This window comes from Electrona antarctica (genome assembly GCF_951216825.1).
Source record: "Electrona antarctica genome assembly, chromosome: 2".
Classification (NCBI taxonomy): domain Eukaryota; kingdom Metazoa; phylum Chordata; class Actinopteri; order Myctophiformes; family Myctophidae; genus Electrona; species Electrona antarctica.
In genome coordinates, this window is record NC_136807.1 from 15,470,829 (window position 1) to 15,493,458 (window position 22,630).

The window sequence follows — 22,630 nt, forward strand, 5'->3', positions numbered from 1 at the left end:
GTGTGTGTGTGTGTGTGTGTGTGTGTGTGTGTGTGTGTGTGTGTGTGTGTGTGTGTGTGTGTGTGTGTGTGAGTGAGTGAGTGAGTGAGTGAGTGAGTGAGTGAGTGAGTGAGTGAGTGAGTGAGTGAGTGAGTGAGTGAGTGAGTGAGTGAGTGAGTGAGTGAGTGAGTGAGTGAGTGAGTGAGTGAGTGAGTGAGTGAGTGAGTGAGTGAGTGAGTGAGTGAGAGTTGGAGCTTGGGAGAATGGGCTGTTGTGTTGTTGTGCGGCAGCAGCTGCGTGCGTGCAGCTTTTTTGTCTGCTTTCTGCCAAATGATGTGTTGTGTTGCATTGAGTCCAACTGTCCCTTTTGAAACGACGACAATTGTACCTTATTTTGGAGACTAGAAGATGTGTCCCTTATTGAACTGATGAGGGACACATGTTCTCAAACCTTTTCACAGCAAGGACCCCCAGATTGATATGTACAACTGACACGTGGTAGATAGTTATTGTCCTGCTTGCACTGTGGACTCACTGATATCGTACAGTGGACGTTTTGACACGGATGGACACCGTTTGTTGTGAGGTGTTGTTGTTCTTTAGTGATGGTGCTTATTATTGTTATGTCAGTCTTCTCTGTGTGATAAAGATAGATTTTTCATTTTTTTAACAACCCTTATTTTCAGAATATAGAGACGAAAGAGTCAAATCTATCTATCTATCTATCTATCTATCTATCTATCTATCTATCTATCTATCTATCTATCTATCTTAGGACAAATACATTTATAAATGGCTCTATATCATGATAGTACGAAGCTGGCCCCCGTAAAATCTGAATCCCCCACCCACCCCTTTTCCCCTCACTGTATATAGTGTTTTCCCCCTTTTTACCTCCTCTGATGATTTCCCTTTTTTGGCTATATAGAAGTGTATATTTGTACGCCTCTAAATGTTATGATGAATTGAACATGGTGGACCCTATTTTAAACAAGTGGAATGCTTTATGGTGTCGTCCACAGTTAACAGTTTTGTATTGAGTTTTGCTTGAATCTGTTAATAAATGCCTCAATCAATAAATCAATCCAACTCATTGCTATATAGAGTGTTTGTAGAGACTCCACATCTCTTTAGTAAACAGAAAATGCATTTTCAGGTCGGGATACCAATTGTATCCAATCAGGATAGAAAATTCAGTCAGAGGAACATGAAGCTGATTAATGGGTACTCTCTGTCCTGAATCTGATTTTGTCACCCACCTGAAATTAGTATTTTCTGTTTACTAAAGAGCTGGAGTGACAGGGAGACACCTAGTGATTTAACCTTTTACCAAAACCCTTTTTGTTTTAACCCAAAAATATCACTTATTACCCTAGTGATATCAAACCTTTAACAAATTATCAGATTTGAACAACTGGGGACCACCAGAATAATCAAGTTGATCTGAGGTCCCCCCAAAATAATCATAATGTTCTGGGGCCCCGTCCAGAATAATCGTATTTGAACAAGCCCCCCAGTACGCTGATAAGCACTTGTAATCTGGGGACCCCCCCTCAAAAATGGTCAACTTAAATGTTGTATTGGTGACAGCCCAGTTTGTGACAGCCCCCCCCCCCCCCCTGAGAACCCCTGGGTTAATACATGACGATAAGAGCGCCCCTCACTTCACACGAGTGTGATTTTTATTTAGTTTTAGGGTGCGTTCGGAAATGCTCACCGCAAATGTGCTTAGTTTCTTGAATGCACTGGGCGGTCACGTCATAGTAGCGCACTGAGTGTGGCTTTACATTGAAAGGTAATTCATAACATTAGCCTACTATGCTGTGGGTCTACATACGTTGATGCGTGTATAATAATAAACGCAGACGAGCGCTCGAGACACCATGGTGACGCACGCACACTGGACAACCCCAACTTCTGAGTAGGGTCGGTCAGTGCGGCCACTTGGCACACCCGGGTCGCAGCGCTCTAGATTTTCGAATGAAAAAAAAAAGAACAGGCACAGCCTAGGCACACCAGTTCGCTCAGTCTGAATTTCCGAACGCATCCTTAGTCATAGTGCCTAGTGCAACACTGCTGTGTAGCTATAGCTCACTGTAGTAGAGAGCCACCGAGATAGCTACAAGCTAGCTGTGTGAGTAGCTTCTGTGCTGCCCTGCTGTGGTGCTACCCTGCTGTGTTGATCTGAACGGGATGACTTTTCATTGTCTGTCTGTCTGTCTGTGTCTCTCTCTCTCTCTCTTGACTCTGTCTCTCTCTCTCTCTCTATCTCTGTCTCTCTCTCTCCCTCTGTCTCCCTCTCTCTCTCTCTCTCTCTCTCTCTCTCTCTCTCTCTCTCTCTCTCTCTCTCTCTCTCTCTCTCTCTCTCTCTCTCTCTCCGTCTCTGTTTTCACAACACAGAGCATACACCTCCTCACGTCAGTCATCAGCATGTTGGTGTGTTTGTCCTGTCAACGGCAACACTGCATTTTGTCCATGCATTCTAATGGCTTGAGTCGACACTTGCTTTGGCGTTGTAAACATGTTTTTCTCACGCCAATAAAGCTCCTTTGAATTGATTTGAATGGTCAGTGTTAGTGATGTTTATTATCGATGAATTCATTAATTGATAACCTTATCGATCAATAACTGGTTAGTTGATAAGCAGCGCTTTAAAAATAACATTTATTATTTTGGGAAGAATAGACGTTATCATTTTCCGCTCTCTTTCTTACATTTTTATCCCAAGATTTTGCAACCCATTTTTTAATGTAATCCTGGGCGCTACACTTCCTCTGCCAACCTGGGGGTTGGCAGAGACTCCTTCAATGCATGAGGAGTCCAAGCTGCTTCCTTTCATCTGACAGGGGAGAGTTTCCCCGGCCAGACGTAGCACATGGAAGGAACTCGTTATTCTGACCAGTTCCTTTCCCCTCCTTCAGGCGCCCCGGCTGGCCAGGGGGAGGCAGTTTAGAGACCAGGATTACTGCATGTTTTTTGTGAGGGTACCTACCCTAGGGGACACGGGGAGAACATGCACACTCTCAAGAGTTAAATTATTGTTAAACATATGCATTACTTAATTTACAAGAAGTCTACACAATTAGAAAATGTAGAAGAATTGTTTTTCCGATGTTTGCCTGTTATCTCTGGTACCACATCAATAGCCTATGCCCTACAGCATGGAATTGTGGACAGAATCTTATCCAACGGTTTTGTTTTGTGTCTGAGAGGCTCAAATCTCATTAAATGTTGATCCGTGGCTCAAATGTATAAATAAATAAATAATGGACCTTGATATGAAAAGGGTGAAAACCAAAAGGAACCGGGCGGCTATTTGCAGTCTAGGGCTACTATTTGGAAATACACAGTAAGTGGTTTTAAATCTTGTCCCAGGTCAGCCATAAGGTAGTGCACTGAGAGGTGTGTGTGTGTGTGTGTGTGTGTGTGTGTGTGTGTGTGTGTGTGTGTGTGTGTGTGTGTGTGTGTGTGTGTGTGTGTGTGTGTGTGTGTGTGTGTGTGTGTGTGTGTGTGTGTGTGTGTGTGTGTGTGTGTGTGTGTGTGTGTGTGTGTGTGTGTGTGTGTGTGTGTGTGTGTGTGTGTGTGTGTGTGTGTGTGTGTGTGTAGACTCTGCTCTCCTTTCCACACCACAGGGGGTTAAAAATGGCAGATGTTTGGCTGGACCCGCGCACGTGTGTGCGTGCGTGTGTTGTCTGTGTGCATGTGTGTGCACGTTCAGACAATGGGGGGAAGCTCCCCAGACCATCAACAGCAGGAAGGCGATTGAGGGTATCAGATGTCAGCAGACACAGCTCTGTGTGTGTGTGTGTCTAGTCACAGAGGTAAACATGTTGCAAATTTAACATTAACTTCCCGCGTTTCGAGCTTGTAGATCGGCAATTGTTTTTGTGCATTTTTAGAATCGTGAAATCGTTTTTTTGGACGTGCGAGGTTTCCACCTGACAGTGGTGAAAATGATCACTGGCATTATTGGTCCCATGGGGGGATTCAGTTGTCATGGCGTTAACGTCGGTTAGAAACACAGGACACATACAGAAATAGAGAGATTGATTGATTGATTGATTGATTGATTGAATACTTAATAGTCAGTGATGAAAACAGCCAGAGGTAGGCCTATTGTCAGTCATCGACGCATTAAGACCAATTGAGGCCGACTCTGCAAATGGCTAAATCAGGGGTCCCGCTCGTAAGTCCGACATCCTGTCATACCGACCACGTGTCTTCGTGTGCGGTTAGGGATGGTAATGGTAATGGGGTGAGTCGGAACAACGGCACCGTCGGAACAATGACACCCTACCCTTCAAACACTATCAAGATTAAGAAAAATATCTGAAAACCACAAGGAGCCCCTTCCCCCCCCCCCCCCCCCCCCACCCCAGGGGGATCCCCCTGGGGGTCCCTACCCACATGTTGAGAACCACAAGCGTATATAGCATCAGGTAACGGAATTCTACTTATCTGTACTTATCCCGGCCTCAGGTAACAGTGTGAGGCCCAGTCTGAGGTCAAAAGGTCACCGCCGACCAATAAGGGGAGCAGGTTTAGTGTGGGAAGGGATCTAGAGAAAGATATGACCTTCGACCTCTACCTGCCAACGACACTCCTCCTCCTAGCCTATAGCGGGAGTCTCCCTCTCTTTTTAAATCTTCAAGCAAGGCTAAGGCTTGTTGTGAGATCAGCTGTTTTCACAGTTTTTTGTCTTTCTTTTTATTAACTGTATTCCATGTGTTGCAATAAACGTTTAATCTACTTTGCCGTGAGTGTTCCTGACTGAAGTGGTGTTTTGCTTCAGTGATTCGACAGCTGCCAGTCGCACAGTGTTTACACAAAAACACTGTCATTGTCACTTTATAGAGGTCAACGTGAGCGAGGCACACTTTATGAAGGCTTTTTCCTGTGGCCTTGCAAATGTCCCAACTTCTGCTCATAGCCCTATATATGTACAAAGTAGGAAAAAGGCAAAATAACCGAATGACGCCTCCTTTTGATGGGTAACTAAATACATTCACCTGCCCTTGTGGTCTCCTGATAGATGTTCTTTCAGAACATTTTGAAAGAACCCAGTGATTCACATCTTTTAATGGATGGTGTCGGGTCATTGGCACATTTTGGTGGAAGAGTCGTAGAATGAGAATTTTACCATGTTTGTTCTAAATTTGGGTTCAGCAGATCATGGTTGCTCCCTCTAGTGTTGTGGCTGTGGCTCTCACTCACTTTGAAGTAGTTAGTCAGATATGAAGGTATTGACTTGAGGGCAATATCTTAAATGCCAATCCCATTTGTATTTGCTTCTTAACCCTGTCTTCTACCGTGAGCCGTCCTAGACTAGCAAAGTGCTATCCACACGACTGATGGAGCTAGTAGCTGCAGTAAATGTTCAATACAACCAATGCATTGATATTAACAATGCCCCAAACGGTCCATAGGGGTCAGCTTTTTAATCATTTTACACGGTTTCGGAAATACAAGGTTAAAAGGTTTCCACCTGACACCTACTATATTCTACATGGCAGCTTTGCCAGTTTGTTAAAGTGAATCCAGGTCCATTGTCGTTGCTCCGTTTCTCTCCTATGCACCTTGCAGTGACTCTATAACGCCTCACCCTTCCAGGTTGATCTGTTTTTACGGTGATGAAATTATAAACAACACCAACGCAATGTCTTTGGGGGAGAAGCTGCAATTGGGAGAAGAGTGAAGTTGTGCCTGTCAAAACACTGTGGTTGTGTTGGTGCGGTAGCCTTGTGAAGGATTCAGTGAGCAGATGGCCTCATGAATCTGCAACAACAATATGGCCTCACAGTGTTTCTGACCCGGATTTCTCTCTCACTCTGAATGTGTAAACGCTACAGCAGACGCTACAGCAGAGAGAGAGAGAGAGAGAGAGAGAGAGAGCGCAGGCTTTCAAAGACGAATGTAGAAAATGCAAGCTCTGCTGTAATTCTCCCCCAAACTAAAAATAAATGGCATACGTCTATATGAGGAAAATCGTAGTAGGCGAGTAGCGGAGAAAACTAAATAAAAACAAAAGAAAAAAATGCAGATCTACAAGAGCTTGTAGATAGAGGGTAAAAAAAGGGTTTAAGTTGTTAGGGAATTATGATTTATGCTTTCTGGTTTTACCAGATGTGATTGTGTTGTGGTTATGGTGTGAAAAAACGTTAAGTTATGCATGTTTTGAGCAGTGGCTCAGGGGTAGAGTGGCCGGTAGAGCGGCCGGATGGGAACCCGAAAGATTCCCAGTTCGATCCTGGGGCCTGGGCTCCCCCAGAGTTAGTGTCGAAGTGTCCTTGAGCAAGACTCTGAACCCCTAATCGCTCCAGATATGCAGGTGGTGCCTTGCATGGTTACCTCCGCCATCGGTGTGTGAATGGGCGAATGGAATGCACAATCCATGTGCATTACATTCACATGGATTGTGTGTGTGTGTGTGTGTGTGTGTGTGTGTGTGGGGGGGGGGTCGGACGGGCTAATACACAACAATGTGAGTCATGACGCCACACAATTATGTCCCCCCCACACTTGTTACGTCCTGACGGCGCCACTGCCACTAGGTGGGTGGTGTAATTCTCAGGACTTGTATAATTGTAAGGGCCGCCAACAGCTACCAGCTTGTTGGGGAGTCTGGGTGATAAGATGTGAGTCTAGGGTCTCATCAGTCTGATCAGCACAGAGTCGCAGCAGGGCTGCTCAGTGCTGTTTGCCTTGCCCCCGCTGCATGCCCCTGCTGCATGCCCCCGCTGCATGCCATGTACACTTTACCACAGGGGTCTTCAACGTTTTTCAGGGCAAGGACCCCCTAGTGGAGAGAGAGAGAGATGAAGCAGAACCCCAAATAAAGGAACTACAACATGCATTTTAAAACTGTTTTTTAATATCATATTGTTTATGTCCCTCAAACGGATTTCTAATGGTTTGAGCCTAAATCACCACTCTGATTTAACCAGTCCATGTCATTCCTCTCTGGCTTCTAAAGCAGTTTAAGCTGCAGTATACCACAATGTGCTGATGTGGTGGGGGCGCTGTGTATACAAACTTATTTTCTCTGCCACACCGTCATCCCAGCTACTTATAATCTTTGATTCATTTATATACTAAGGCCCATCCACCCTACCCTCCCACATTCTCCAAAGACGAAAATGTTAATTTGGAACTGAAAAGGGGGAGGGATTATACAAAGTACGGAGATACCTATGACATCACGAGTAGCACCAAATCAGTTGGCCTGTTGTGAGACCACTGTACATAAATACCCAAATATGATGAGAAAGCCTGTTGGTTCAAAAATGGGTATTTGTGGGGATAGAAGACACGTAGGAGAGCCCAAAACACATGGGAAAACAAATAGGAAAAGTTGAATTTCATGTTGTAGGACCTATGATTGTCACAAAGGATTTTGTGACTGCCCTGGTCGCGTGTAGCGTTGTCGTGAGGATGTGAGAACACACGCTTTGGGGACACGTCATGCGTGTCTCTTGTCTCTACACAGCTGCATATGAGCTGCTATTTATAGTCCCCACACTCTGAATGACACGGTGACGCTCTCACACACGCTGTGTATTATGATGGCTGGCCACAACATGATCATAAATATGTGGCCTGTGTGTGTGTGTGTGTGTGTGTGTGTGTGTGTAGACGGCATACCATCCTCAGAACAAATTATTTTGAACAGGAGTGATTGAAAGGATTCTCCTATATTCTAAACCCCCCCAAAATAATCATCTTTGAACTGTTGAATCTTAACGTGTGTGTGTGTGTGTGTGTGTGTGTGTGTGTGTGTGTGTGTGTGTGTGTGTGTGTGTGTGTGTGTGTGTGTGTGTGTGTGTGTGTGTGTGTGTGTGTGTGTGTGTGTGTGTGTGTGTGTGTGTGTGTGTGTGTGTGTGTGTGTGTGTGTGTGTGTGTGTGTGTGTGTGTGTGTGTGTGTGTGGCATGATGCATGCATGAGTGCAGAGAGGTTGTGGTGAATGGTGACGCAGCATTCCAGTGACAACCTACATAGACTTGTGTGTGACAACCAACATAGACTAGTGTGTCAATGACGTCAGAGGAGCTCGCCTTTTAGCAACACTACGTTCAATATCACGCACGCGCGCTCACACGCACACACACAAGATGAAAGTGGAGGTAAAAACAGGAACATGGCAGGCCGGGGCGTTGGAGCGTAGAGCCGCATGAAGCCATGCAGCCACACGGCTCCCTGGTGTTTGTGTCGTCATCGGATGTGTGTGTCTCTGGCTGTCTGCTACGGAGCTCGTTTTTAGCTTAAAGCTGACCGAGAGAATGTGCATCACTTGTTCTGAGCAGGATGTGAGAGGACCGTTTTCATCCTCCTCCATATACCTCGTCACTCTCCTCTTGTCTTTATTGAGGGGCCTATAACCATTAAACAGCTATAGTGTGGATTCTGTCTGAACACAAACATAAAATGCCTTTGACAACGAATGGAGGATTTACGTCATATGTGTCTGAACAAATCGGCATATGCATGTCGGTGGGAACCCTTGGGCCAATAAGGGACCACCATTCTTGATAATAAATGGTGCATTTATATAGCGCCTTTATCCAAGGCGCTTTACATAGATTGTGCATTACATTCACCCATTCACACACACATTCACACACCAATGGCAGAGGAAACTGCCATTTTAAATGCATCTGTGTATTTTATGTAATGTTTTATTGTTGTAACTGACAAATTTCCATTTTATGTAAATGTAATGGACAATAAAGTTTTCCTTATCCTTATCCTTAAACCATGCAAGGCACCAAGCTGCACATCGGGAGCAATTAGGGGTTCAGTGTCTTGCTCAGGGACACTTCGACACTAACACTAACTGCCACTCTGCCCTTGAGCCACTGCCGCACCTGATGATGTACGATGATTAGAGCGCCCCTCACTTCACACGGGTGTGATTTTTATTTTCATTCAGAACTCACTTCCGCTATAACAGCCCTCCCTATCGTTGCTGTTGGGGAGGAAACCTCTTATCTCCGTATTTTAACTTGGTTTGTATGTTGTTTTTCATAACTTAACGTCCTACTTGATTATACTAACAGCCTCACACAAAGGCATCAAAAGTAGCAGATCTACAGTACACGCTCTAGATGTGCTCCGATCGATCGGCCATCAATCGGTGATCAAACGATTCTCAGCACCTCTAGCAATCTCGAAACGGAATAAGTGTTTTCTGCTGTCACTATTGTCATGGCAGACCCCGGGACAGTGTTTGTGTCAAGATTGGTGCAGATTGGAGCAACAGTGTCCCTGGGGCCACCGGGGGCCCCTTACACATGTTTCTGTATGATGTCTGGTCTAGAGGGGCGGGTGCCGGTCGAAAACAGGCGGTAGATCCTATTGGGTCACCAATCTGAGTGTTGTTTTTGCTACACTGACTGCCTGTCTTTGGGCATTGCATTTCGGTGGTGGGGTGACCACCGAAAATCCAGACTATGTATGAGCCTTAAGAGGCTCAATATTGCATTGAATGATTGCTACATAGGCCTAGAAATTGGGTCTAATATTTTTGGCTGTGGTACTACCGTGGGTGAGAGGAGCCCTGGCTGGCTGTGGTACTACCGTGGGTGAGAATGAGCCCTGGCTGGCTGTGGTACTACCGTGGGTGAGAATGAGCCCTGGCTGGCTGTGGTACTACCGTGGGTGAGAATGAGCCCTGGCTGGCTGTGGTACTACCGTGGGTGAGAATGAGCCCTGGCTGGCTGTGGTACTACCGTGGGTGAGAATGAGCCCTGGCTGGCTGTGGTACTACCGTGGGTGAGAATGTGTAGCTGAAGCAGCCAAACAATGACTGACACTCAGTCCAGCGACTCATCAATGGCTTCATTCATTGTTTTCAGTGCATGAACGTTAGCCTAAACTCTCGTACAGAGCTGCTGAAATGCCAGCGAGCCATGCAGCAATAAGTCATCTTTGTAAATGGAAAGTTGTTAGGGCATGTTGAGTATTATGCCAGAATACAAGAGCATGTAATGTCAAGACAAATGTGTCTTTACCCACCAGAAAATGGCCTGGCTTGTTTTGTCTGTGGGAATAATCCTCTGTTATTTATTTTTTTAAATTCATTTTGAGTGCACAGTGTTGGTAAAGTTACTCAAAAACAGTAAGTAACTAGTAATATGACCTATTACTAGACTGCAAGGCAACTCCATCCCAACCCAGTCTACCATTATAAATAAACACTCAAGCCCATAGTACCACCAAGGCTCGTGAAAATAGTAACTAGGTACAGTACATTTCAAAAATAATAAATGTAATATTACTCAAATTGTGAAAGTAATTAGTTATATAACTAGTTACTGGAAAAGGGTAATGATATTAGGCCTACTTTAAGTAGTAAGTTACTATAGGTACTTTCCAACGCTCTGAGTGCAGAGGTTTCATTTTCAAGTTGATGTCTTATAGATTCCATCCAAGTCGACTAAGGTCTACAAGCTCACAACGAACACCATGCATTGTGAGCAGCGCGTTGTGAGCTTGGAGATTTGCTTGCAGGCTATTTCTGAACAATATTTGGGATGGCGTGCGTGCGTGCGTGCGTGCGTGCGTGCAGTTACGATATTGATGCAGGCAAAGTTATTTCAACATTTTTAGTAGGAAAACATGCCCTCCAGTTACAGTAAATAAAGCATATTGTAGCTTCTGGGAACCAATTGATCAATCTGCAAGCTATACTGAACAAGCCAAGCATGAGAATGTTGTGTCTCACGGTTTCACATCGAGCATTTAGGTTTGAATGCTAATGTAGTGGTTCCCAAGGTGGCGTCCGGGGACCCCTAGGTGTCCTGAGGGAGTTCCAGGGGTTCCCCAGCTAAATGACAGTTAGGAACCACATGGACCCTTATGGGTTTGTACAAATGGAACTCCTAAATGGAACTATACATTGGGGTCCCAGAGATAGAAATGTCATTAAATGGGGGACCGTAGCCTAATTCAGGTCAAACCGGGGGTCCTTGAAATGAAAATTGTTGAAAATCACTGCTAGAGCTGTCAAAATCTTGTCTTATGGGTGTCCTTTCTAATGGGGGTCTGCAGGCTAATGAGTCAATTTGGGGTCCTTGACATAAAAAGGTTGAGACCATATTCTACAAATGTACTAAATCCTGAGAGTTTTCTGAAAAACCTGTTTCTATCAATCAGTGTTTCTCAAACCATTTCATGTCAAGGTTAATGATCCCAAAGATTATTATGCATTTGGCCGCCAACCCCCATCTGAAAATATATTGTTCCAGGGACCCCCCCAGAAGCAAAGATATGAATTAAAAACGGTTGTTGTGAAAGAATATATTATATTCAAAGATCTGCACACATTTTCATGCGTTTTCAAAAATAGCAGATCTCAAAGCTCTTAATGAGCTTGTATATCTTTGCTGTTTCTCAACAGCTAAAGTTTATAATAATGGTTGAAGTGGTTAACCCTGTAACACTCAGCGTTGCAATACTACAACATATTTTAATTAATTAATTTAAACATTTAATGTTATTTTTTCACCTAAACGTCATCATTGATGTTCATTGCAATGCTATTGCAATGCCATTGGTCCTGATATTTGCATATAAATACCCCCCACAGAGACTGAAATTCACACAAATTAAAAATCTCTGGGGAGAGTATGTTTTGCACTCCGTCCGTGTGTGTGTGTGTGCGTCCGTCCGTCCTTCCTTCCGTCCGTCTGTTACCAGCTAATCTCCGGCACTGTTGGCCCGATCCATGACAAACTTTGCACACACACTCTCTGGATGCCAACGACGAACCTCTGCCCCAAATATTCCTCAACGGCCTGTTATAGCGCAACCATGAGGCCGATTTAGGCAAAACACATTTCTGTAGATTACTCGTACACATTTTATCCATACATCACACAATTCGGTATACACTATCTCCATAGTCATGTGATCAACACGGATCTGCACCATTTCCCATCTTCCTTCCTGATTGGCTAAGATTCGCTTCCAAAGCTCACATGATTGGTCCGTTTCGAACAAAATTCCACAAATCACAAACACAGTCTTAATGGGTTAAAAGCTAACATGCTCATGCTGATTCTGAGGTCACAAGTGCTTGAGTACCAAGCAAGATGTCTGTAGTTGACCTTGTGGGTCAACAGCAGTGTTCTATCTGGGGTCTTTCTGGGTCTTCAATGTCTTTCTGGCCAAGGACCCCTTAGCTGAGAGAGAGCTGAAGCAGGGACCCCCTTAGCTGAGAGAGAGATGAAGCAGGGACCCCTTAGCTGAGAGAGAGATGAAGCAGGGACCCCCTTAGCTGAGAGAGAGATGAAGCAGGGACCCCTTATCTGAGAGAGAGATGAAGTAGGTACCCCCTTAGCTGAGAGAGATGAAGCAGGGACCCACTTAGCTGAGAGAGAGATGAAGCTGGGACCCCCTTAGCTGAGAGAGAGATGAAGCAGGTACCCCCTTAGCTGAGAGAGAGATGAAGCAGGGACCCCCTTAGCTGAGAGAGAGATGAAGTAGGTACCCCCCACACTACATGTTGTATACAATTGTGTTTCAGATTAAACCTTTTCATCGATGTCATAAATACCCTCATAGACTTGTTTGACAGAACTATCATCAGTGCTGTGGAAATCCATGTTTGTTTGTCACAGACATCATATTAGGAATTCTATAGTAGGGTTCATGTGGTTAAAGCGGGGTCTGTGGGATGCAAGCCATGTCCAACCGTATCAACCTCACCTCTCATTTTACTAGGGGCGGCGGTGGCTCAGGGGTAGAGTCTCCGGATGGCAACCGCAAGGTTGCCAGTTCGAACCCGGGCTCCCCCAGAGTTAGTGTCGAAGTGTCCTTGAGCAAGACACTGAACCCCTAATTGCTCCTGATGTGCTGGTTGGTACCTTGCATGGTTTCCGCTGCCATCAGTGTATGAATGCGTGTGTGAATGGGTGAATGTAATGCACATCTATGTAAAGCGCCTTGGATAAAGGCACTATATAAATGCACCATTTACCATTTACTACCTTCTTCACTGTGTGCGTGTATGTGCGTGTGTTTGCGTGCGCGTGTTTGCGTGCGTGCATGTGTGTGTTAACGCCAAGTTTCGAGCTTGCAGAACTGCTACTTTCATGTGACGCTGTAGTAGAAGTACAAGAAGGGCGTTAATATATAGTAGTGGTGTGGTGCGTCGTGGGCCTTGAGCATTGTTTGATATGCGCTAGACTAGAGGTCCCAGAGCTCCAAACAGTTTGAGAAGCGGTGCTTTACAGAACCAGACGGATTAGTGTTAATGAGGAAGCTGGCGTTGGTTCAGTTGTCTCTCTGCTATGGAAGCGCAGTGGTCCAGAGTTAGAGAGGTGTGTGTGTGTGTGTGAGTGTGCGAGTGTGTGAGTGAGAGACTGGCCTGGAATAACAAGTCCTTTCCCCGCTTAGCACACAGCAGAATGCAAGCGCGCACACACCCTTTTTCACCAAAATAACTTTGGTTTCTAGAACTGTTCTAGATTCTTGGAACTTTGGGGTGCGTACGCTTATCCGACACACCAAAAGTCTGACATGCGCAAATCACCCGTTGCTCCCGACATGCGGTGGTCTGACATGTGTTGGTCTGACATGTGTTGGTCTGACATGTGTTGGTCTGACATGCGTTGGTCTGACATGCGTTGGTCTGACATGCGTTGGTCTGACATGCGTTGGTCTGACATGTGTTGGTCTGACATGTGTTGGTCTGACATGTGTTGGTCTGACATGTGTTGGTCTGACATGTGTTGGTCTGACATGCGTTGGTCTGACATGCGTTGGTCTGACATGCGTTGGTCTGACATGTGTTGGTCTGACATGCGTTGGTCTGACATGTGTTGGTCTGACATGCGTTGGTCTGACATGTGTTGGTCTGACATGCGTTGGTCTGACATGTGTTGGTCTGACATGCGTTGGTCTGACATGCGTTGGTCTGACATGCGTTGGTCTGACATGTGTTGGTTCATCATGTGTTGGTCTGACATGCGTTGGTCTGACATGCGTTGGTCTGACATGTGTTGGTTCATCATGTGTTGGCCTGACATGTGTTGGTCTGACATGTGTTGGTCTGACATGCGTTGGTCTGACATGTGTTGGTCTGACATGTGTTGGTTCATCATGTGTTGGTCTGACATGTGTTGGTCTGACATGCGTTGGTCTGACATGTGTTGGTCTGACATGTGTTGGTCTGACATGTGTTGGTCTGACATGTGTTGGTCTGACATGTGTTGGTCTGACATGCGTTGGTCTGACATGCGTTGGTCTGACATGCGTTGGTCTGACATGTGTTGGTCTGACATGCGTTGGTCTGACATGCGTTGGGTCATGCTTGCGGTTAGGGTTAGGTCAGGTTGGGTGATTGATTAGGGGCTGAATGGTTAGACAGCAGGAGTACTCAAGGTTCGATTCCAGTCCTGACCAGAATGTGTTGAATATGACCGGTAGAAGTGTCCATTTCACAGGGGAAACAATGGCAGTTGCAGTTTTTGAGGTTTTTGTAGCTACTTTAAACATCTGCTACGTAAACTGTTTTGGAGATATGAGGTTTCCACCCGCCAGAGACGATATAAAAGTTGGAGCATTATGCTGCGTTCACACGGGCAGATACAAAGATACAGACTACCATTCATTTTCAATGGAAGCCAGCGACATGAAGATACAAAGATACATCCAATGTTTGTAGCTGCTGCAAAATCTACAACAGCTACAAAGAGGTTGAGATGGCTTCAACTTCAGCTACAAAGATACAAAGCTACAAATACGATGTGTAGCTTTACATATTTGTATGTTTTGCATCTGCCAGTGCGAACAAACGCAGCATTAGAAGCAAGTTGCAAGCCCTTCTCTTAGGATATGATTTTACTGCCCTTGCAGTTTGACTCAGGATCGAGGTTATTTGTCATCTGATCTGTGCATTTTGTTTTGTTTATAAAGTCCAAAAGGCAAACCGTAATGTTTATTTAGAGTATATGCACCAAAAACACAATGAAATCACTGATATGTTTTGTATGACAAGTTTGTAAGACAGTAATTGTCAAGTAAAACAATGTTGACAGCCCTAGTTGTTAACGAATGTGGAGACTATAGGCATGAAGAATGTTGCTGCTTCCTCCACGGTGATGCATAGCTAGCTAAACAACAGAATGTTGCTGCTTCCTCCACGGTGATGCATAGCTAGCTAAACAACACAGTGTTTGCTTCTCATCATCAGGTGTGTTTGTATTAGCTTCAGGGCTCTGCTGCAGAAGAAGCAGAGACTAAAGATGAACTCTTCAAAGTCACAGAGAAATAACAAAATGCACGCACGCACGCACGCACGCACGCACGCACACACACATAACATACACCATTTGCTGTTAGAAATAGTTATATGGAGGGAAGGGTAGCTTAAGGTGATTTTGCAGTCTCTTGGTGTTCAACTGGTTGTGGAACAAATAGTAGCAGTTGTGGAACAAATAGTAGCACTTTTTTCATGTAAATAAAAAAAGCACTGTTTCCATGTCTGCTTATTAAAAGTGGTTTGTTTTTCGGTAAGTTCACTTGTAAATATTGGTAGTTGTGGGTTGCTTTTTTGGGGGCTTGTTTCTAAAGTGCGGTTGCTTATTTGGCTTTATTTCCTGATGTTGTTTAGGCCAGTTGTTCTCGAACAATCTGATGTATGAGGCGTGTCGTGCTTCACGGCACATTTCGAGCTTGCAGATCTACTAATTTTGATGCTTTAGACTCAGAGCAACGCTGTGGTATGATCAAGTAGGGCATTAATTTACGGAGACAAAAAACAAACACAAAAGGTTGAAACGTGGAGACAGACAGCAGCAACATCCCTCAGACAGAATGTCATGCTTACAGGTATGCCATTCTTTATGTTCACTGAAACATTGATGGAGGAGCAGTAATATGATCTCTGTGTGTGTGTGTGTGTGTGTGTGTGTCTCTCTCTCTCTGGCCTACTTTGATTCACACTGTGTGTACACCTTACGCTACCTTATATTACACTAAACGCTATATGGTTACCTCCACATGAGCACACCTGACTGTACGCAATTACTCTGTTACACCGCATAAACATGAGCGCACGGGACGCACATACTGGTGCAGTACACTGTTGATTTTGACAGCATTTCTTTACGCCGTTTTAGTCAGTCTTTTGAATAAAAATCAATTTTTTAATACATTTTTTAACCATCTGAAAGGTTTTAGTTTTAGTCTTGTTTCAGTCGACTAAATATAATAAGATTATAGTCGACTAAATCTATTGCGGCGACTAAAATGTACTTTGGCGGGCCTTGATGGCGTCATACTGGCTGCTTTTTTACTTGGTTGCATGCTGAAAATAGCCGCTCTACAACCTCACTTATTGTGAATATTGTTTTGTACAAAGTGCAATATTTGCCTCTAAGATGTAGTGAAGTGTAAGTATGAAGTATTGAAAAAAGGAAATACTTTCTTTTAAAAAATACATTTTATTCAAAGAGTATGACATTATATGCAAGTTTCACAGAAAGAATATACAACTTTGTTTTTATATTTTCTCCCACAACTCCTTTCCCAATCCTCCCCACATCCACCCACCCACCATCTTTCCCCACGAGGCCAGACATACAAACAACATAAATTATATACAGGTATAAAACCAATAAGTTGAGTACATAACTAAGATACACACAACATATATACAGGTATAAAACCAATAGGTTGAGTACATAACTAAGATACAAAGAAAGGGATCACATGGTTATGTTCACAGAAATAATTAATAAACAACTTAAAAGGGGGGTAAAATAAGAAAAAAAGGAAATACTTAAGGAAAATAAAAAGACCTCATGCTACTTAAGTAAATGAGAAACTTTCCGCCAGTGCGTGGAGTGGATGGCACTCGCGCGCGTGTCTAAACACGTGTGATGATGTCATGTGTGTGTGTGTGTGTATGGGTGCACGCGCACTACTTTTGCTCCAGTCACAGATGGGTTACAACTCCCATCAGCCATCTGGTAGGTGTGGAAAAACTCTTCTCGTGTGTGTGTGTGTGTGTGTGTGTGTGTGTGTGTGTGTGTGTGTGTGTGTGTGTGTGTGTGTGTGTGTGTGTGTGTGTGTGTGTGTGTGTGTGTGTGTGTGTGTGTGTGTGTGTGTGTGTGTGTGTGTGTGTGTGTGTGTGTGTGTGTGTGTGTGTGTGTGTGTGTGTGTGTGTGTGTGTGTGTGTGTGTGTGTGTGTGACACACACTCAAACAATGGCGTCCCGTCAGCATTGTCTGCTGGGGGGTGCAGGCAGCACCCTTCTGTCGCTCGCCAGGGTCCCGCAGTTCGTTGCTGGGGGGGGGGGGGGACCTCATTATGTCCAAAAACTGTCCAGGATTCAAATTCTACAAAGCTCAATGTGTTCTACTCCTTCAAATGTTGCACTTATTAGTACTTTTAATTATTATTACAAATCACACACTGTCCATGCAACAGGTTGTGTGGGCTTGTAGATCTGATCAAGATAATATTTGGTACTATGGGTAGTAGGTACATTTTCACACATTTTACTTGTCGTCTCTGTCGGTGGATTAGAATTAAAAAGTAGCCGATCTACAAACCCAAAGCGTGTCGCTTTGCGCAGCGTTTCGAGCTTGTAGATCTGCTGCTTTTGATGCTTTCGTGTGACGCTGTAGTGTGATCAAGTAGGGTGTTAAAAACCCCCACAAAAAGTTACAATATGGCGATAAGAGGTTACAAGTAACGATGATGAATACGTAACTAAATAAAGTAAAATGTTGAATACAGAACTTGTACTTATAACAGAATATTTCCTGTATTGTGGTGTTGTTACTAAGTAAAAAGTCTCAGTAGTTATTTTGTCCATACTACAAAGCAGCACACCGCCACAGTCCGCTAATCATTAACTCCAATGAGGGATCAGTGTGCGGGTCGTTAACCCAGCAATTAACATTTTTTGACACTAGTCCACCTTTTTGTGTGTGTGTGTGTGTGTGTGTGTGTGTGTGTGTGTGTGTGTGTGTGTGTGTGTGTGTGTGTGTGTGTGTGTGTGTGTGTGTGTGTGTGTGTGTGTGTGTGTGTGTGTGTGTGTGTGTGTGTGTGTGTGTGTGTGTGTGTGTGTGTGTGTGTGTGTGTGTTCGTTCTTCTCTCGAGGGCGGCAGTCTGCTGTGCCAGACAGTGATGTCACTAGCACCATTTTTATTTCCTGTTGGACGACATCATTAGGTGGTCCCCATGCAGCTAAATGATGGAGGGTTGGTAACCAACATGGGCCCTTATAGATCTTTATCTCTTGAGAGCGTAAAATGAAACCAAAAAGTCATTTTGCACTCTCAAGAGTTCAATTATCGTTAAACACCTGCATTACTTAATTTACAAGACGTCTGACTCTACAATCTCTCTCTCTCTAATGTAGAATAATTATTATTTTGATCAATGTTAGCCTGTTATCTCTCTTATGGTAGCCACTTCAATACAGCATGGAATTGTGGATAAAATCGTATTCAACGACAACAAAATAGTTTTGGTTCTGAGAGGCCTAAATGTCATCGTGTTTAAATACTGTAGTTGAAAAGCACTGGTCTCTAGACTCTAGAGGGTTTTAATGTGGCTTTAAGTGGTTACGATATCACAGCGTAAAGTGATAGATGTGACATTAGACTGGGAGTGTGTTTACAGCATGTGGAGGCTCTGCTTCCCTTGTTTCTAGTGCCAGCTGATAAACCAGCCACCGCTGTATCCAGGGGTCATCAATGTGAATGTGTTTCTAGTGCCAGCTGATAAACCAGCCACCGCTGTATCCAGGGCTCATCAATGTGAATGTGTTTCTAGTGCCAGCTGATAAACCAGCCACCGCTGTATCCAGGGGTCATCAATGTGAATGTGTTTCTAGTGCCAGCTGATAAACCAGCCACCGCTGTATCCAGGGGTCATCAATGTGAATGTGTCCGTGGCACAGGACTCCATTACTGAATGTCAAGTCTCCAGGTTTTCTTCAGAATATGTATGACACTTATTTACTATAAAAAGTGCTATGGCATATCCCATAGTCCAACTATTAGTAGTTCTTCTCAAACGTTTTATTTGCAAGGACCCCCTCAACTCTGAGAGTGTACAAATGGACCCCCTTTTTGTTCCATTTGTACACTCTGAGTTACGGACCTGTTATGGTCATTCAGGGCTAGCACTTTATTTTGTGTTTCTGGTAATGTTATTGTTCTCATTTTGTAGGTCTGTGGCAAAAATGGAATTTTAACAAATGTCCACCACAAGCCAGCATGGCGTGCCACTGCCGATGATCCCTGGCTATATCCATTACATAAATTACAGCGACTGCTATCCAAAGTATAGTCCCTCTACCAAGCTCACAACTCCGTCTGTGAGCTTGTAGATTCCGATCTGTTGTTGTCGCTGGTGCGGCGACAACACAACAACCATCGTAATATGGATGCATAAATCGTGTGTTATTAACGTTCGTGGAGGAACGATTGCAAGATCGTCGGAAATGATGCGTAATTCTAACTTTGTTTTCCCTCTTGGTTTTGTGTGCAGGTACGACCCGGGCTCCACGAGACGCAGAGGTTCCGGGGGTGGATTACAACTTCCTGTCTGTGGAAGACTTTCTAGAGCTGGAGGAGAGAGGAACGCTGCTGGAGATAGGAACTTATGAAGGTGAGTCATCGGCAAATCATAATCCAGGTATTTAGCAGTAGGGATGTGTAAATGTGTCCAAAATGAAAATCGATTCGTACAATTTGTACAATTCAATATTAACGATTAATCGATAAAGTTTATATTTTTTAAAGATTTTTTTAAAGATTTTTTTAAATTTGTATTATGAACCCTACAAATAAAAAAATCTTCCCCCCAAGGGGTACCTAAGCCAAACAAGTTTGGGAACCCCTGATGTAGATTAACAATACATTTAACTCTTGAGAGTTAATAAGAGTCCATTTGGTTATTTTGCAGACGCTCTTTATAAGCCAGAGCGATTTACTGTAAGCGAGGTAAACTCAACAGTGATGTAGGATCGTGGGTAAACTGGTCACCAGTCGACTGATTTCAGTGATTTGGGTTCTATAGCAGTGATTGATTGATTGATTTATTGATTGATTACTTTATTGAAAAATACATTTAAAAAGGATAGAGTCACAAGAAAGCCGTCAGGCTTGTTTCCGTTGTGGTCCTCTTGGTTGAAAGGGGAAGGGGAGCAACAATACAATACAGACAGAACCGTTGTGGTCCTCTTGGGGAAAGGGGAAGGGGAGCAACAATACAATACAGACAGAACCGTTGTGGTCCTCTTGGGGAAAGGGGAAGGGGAGCAACAATACAATACAGACAGAACCGTTGTGGTCCTCTTGGGGAAAGGGGAAGGGGAGCAACAATACAATACAGACAGAACCGTTGTGGTCCTCTTGGGGAAAGGGGAAGGGGAGCAACAATACAATACAGACAGAACCGTTGTGGTCCTCTTGGGGAAAGGGGAAGGGGAGCAACAATACAATACAGACAGAACCGTTGTGGTCCTCTTGGGGAAAGGGGAAGGGGAGCAACAATACAATACAGACAGAACCGTTGGGGTCCTCTTGGGGAAAGGGGAAGGGGAGCAACAATACAATACAGACAGAACCGTTGGGGTCCTCTTGGGGAAAGGGGAAGGGGAGCAACAATACAATACAGACAGAACCGTTGTGGTCCTCTTGGGGAAAGGGGAAGGGGAGCAACAATACAATACAGACAGAACCGTTGTGGTCCTCTTGGGGAAAGGGGAAGGGGAGCAACAATACAATACAGACAAAAACAAAAATACCTTTGTATTTTGCCAGGAGACAAAAAAAACAAAACAAAAGAAAAACACAATGAGCGCCTCTTCTATGGAAGCGTGTCACTCACTGAAAATACGCCATCTATCTCTAGCCTACAAGCTTGTAAGCTTGGAGAGCGCCTATTTAGTTTTTCTTACATTTTTATCCCACGATTTTGCAACCCAGGGGCCAGGGGGAGGCAGTATAGAGACCAGGATTACTGTGCAGGATTACTGTGATTACTGTGCATGCGCACAGTGTCTGCGACACTGTGCGCCTTAGAGCGCCTATTTTTGAGGGGTGCTAGCCCCTCCAATGTCTATGGACTTTTTAAATATTTGTTTTGAGTACTAAACATGACATCATGTGGCAGTCATATGGACTTTTTAATATTTGTATAGAGCACTAAAGGTGATGTCATGTGGCAGGCAAGTCTATGGACTTTGAAGGTTTCATGACATTCATTTTCATTTCTTTTTAATTTTAATTTTAGGTTTTATGACCTAAATTACACCCACACAACCTGAACTTTGAACATTCAGTGGATTGTCTGGTCTGGGGTTTTCTCTGTGTGTTCTGAAGCTTTTTGATCTGCAATGAAAACAGGCAAACAGGCCTCAACAGTGACATCTGCTGGCAAATTGTTATGTCATATATGGGATTTGTGGACTCTGTGACTTCTGTGACTCGGACCACAGAAAATCTACTGAATGTTAAAAGTTCAGGTTCTTTCGGTGCAATTGAGCTCAGAAAACCTAAAAAGATTTTTAATGTCACGATCCCTTTAATAATTTGAACAGCAATGTCCGTGTTCAATAGCAATGTCCGTGTTCAACTATGTTTGTTTGTGTGTGACTATGTGTGTGACCAGTACTAATGAGTACCAAAAGTGGCGCTGTTGTGCCAGAAACAGAGAGAGAGAGATCGTGTTAGAACCAATAGGAACTGAAATTGGAACGATACAGAGAAGAAATTGGAACGATACAAATTGGAACGATACAAATTGGAACGATACAGAGAAGAAATTGGAACGATACAAATTGGAACGATACAGAGAACTAATAGGAACTGAAATTGGAACAATACAGAGAAGAAATTGGAACGATACAGAGAAGAAATTGGAACGATACAAATTGGAACGATACAGAGAACCAATAGAGGGGAGTTGCACCACTCAGTTCACACGGGTGTGATTTTTTGTTTAGAGTGCGAAAGGAGTGAGGCGCCCCTCACTTCACACAAGTGTGATTTCTTTGGAGGGGGTTATTAGCTAGTTCAAGAAGACTAAAGGCTATTTGAAGTGGTCAAATCTTCCAGAAAACCCTAATGATAATATTAGGATGTTCATAAAAGCTTCCATCTGTAATCTCTTCACGTGGTTGGCAGACCGACTGTTTCACATGACCTGAGGTGTTTTTCCTTTTTACGCTTCCTTTGAGGACAGCATGACGGCAGGCCGGATTGAGGTTACGTGGTGAGGCTTTAGTTTAGAGTGTGGATGCCGACGGAGACGGATTCAGGAGACAACAAGTCACTTCACATCTGCCCAGTTCACTCTGATTGGAAGTGTGTGTGTGGGGTGGGGGGGGGGGGGTTTGTGCGTGCGTGCATACTTACTAGTGTACTTGCCAAATGTTCCCGCAAAATTACATTTTGAGTAATAGACATTGTGAGGAGCATTCTCTGGTCTTGCAAGGAAAACAAGCGCTCGCAAAGCGCGCATGTGTGTGTCCATGCAAGGCTGGCAGACAGAATGTCACAGCATTAATGTGTTGGCAGCTGTGTGTGTGTGTGTGTGTGTGTGTGTGTGCGTGTGTGCGTGCGTGCGTGCGGCTGGCACACGGCTGCCTTCCCTGCAGACAATGTCAAATACCTGACCACGGGC

General features: G+C 44.2%; 1 protein-coding gene across 5 annotated transcripts in view; it reads left to right on the forward strand.

Moving 5' to 3' along the window:
• The window catches only part of LOC306937239 (membrane-associated guanylate kinase, WW and PDZ domain-containing protein 1-like), a 155,675-nt gene that overhangs the window by 63,001 nt on the left and 70,044 nt on the right, over positions 1-22,630 (forward strand). For all 5 annotated transcript variants that reach the window (XM_079520903.1, XM_079520906.1, XM_079520905.1 and 2 more), the window contains exon 4: positions 19,490-19,609. In XM_079520903.1, the coding sequence (XP_079377029.1) occupies positions 19,490-19,609 (120 nt within the window). The remainder of the gene's footprint in view (positions 1-19,489; positions 19,610-22,630) is intronic.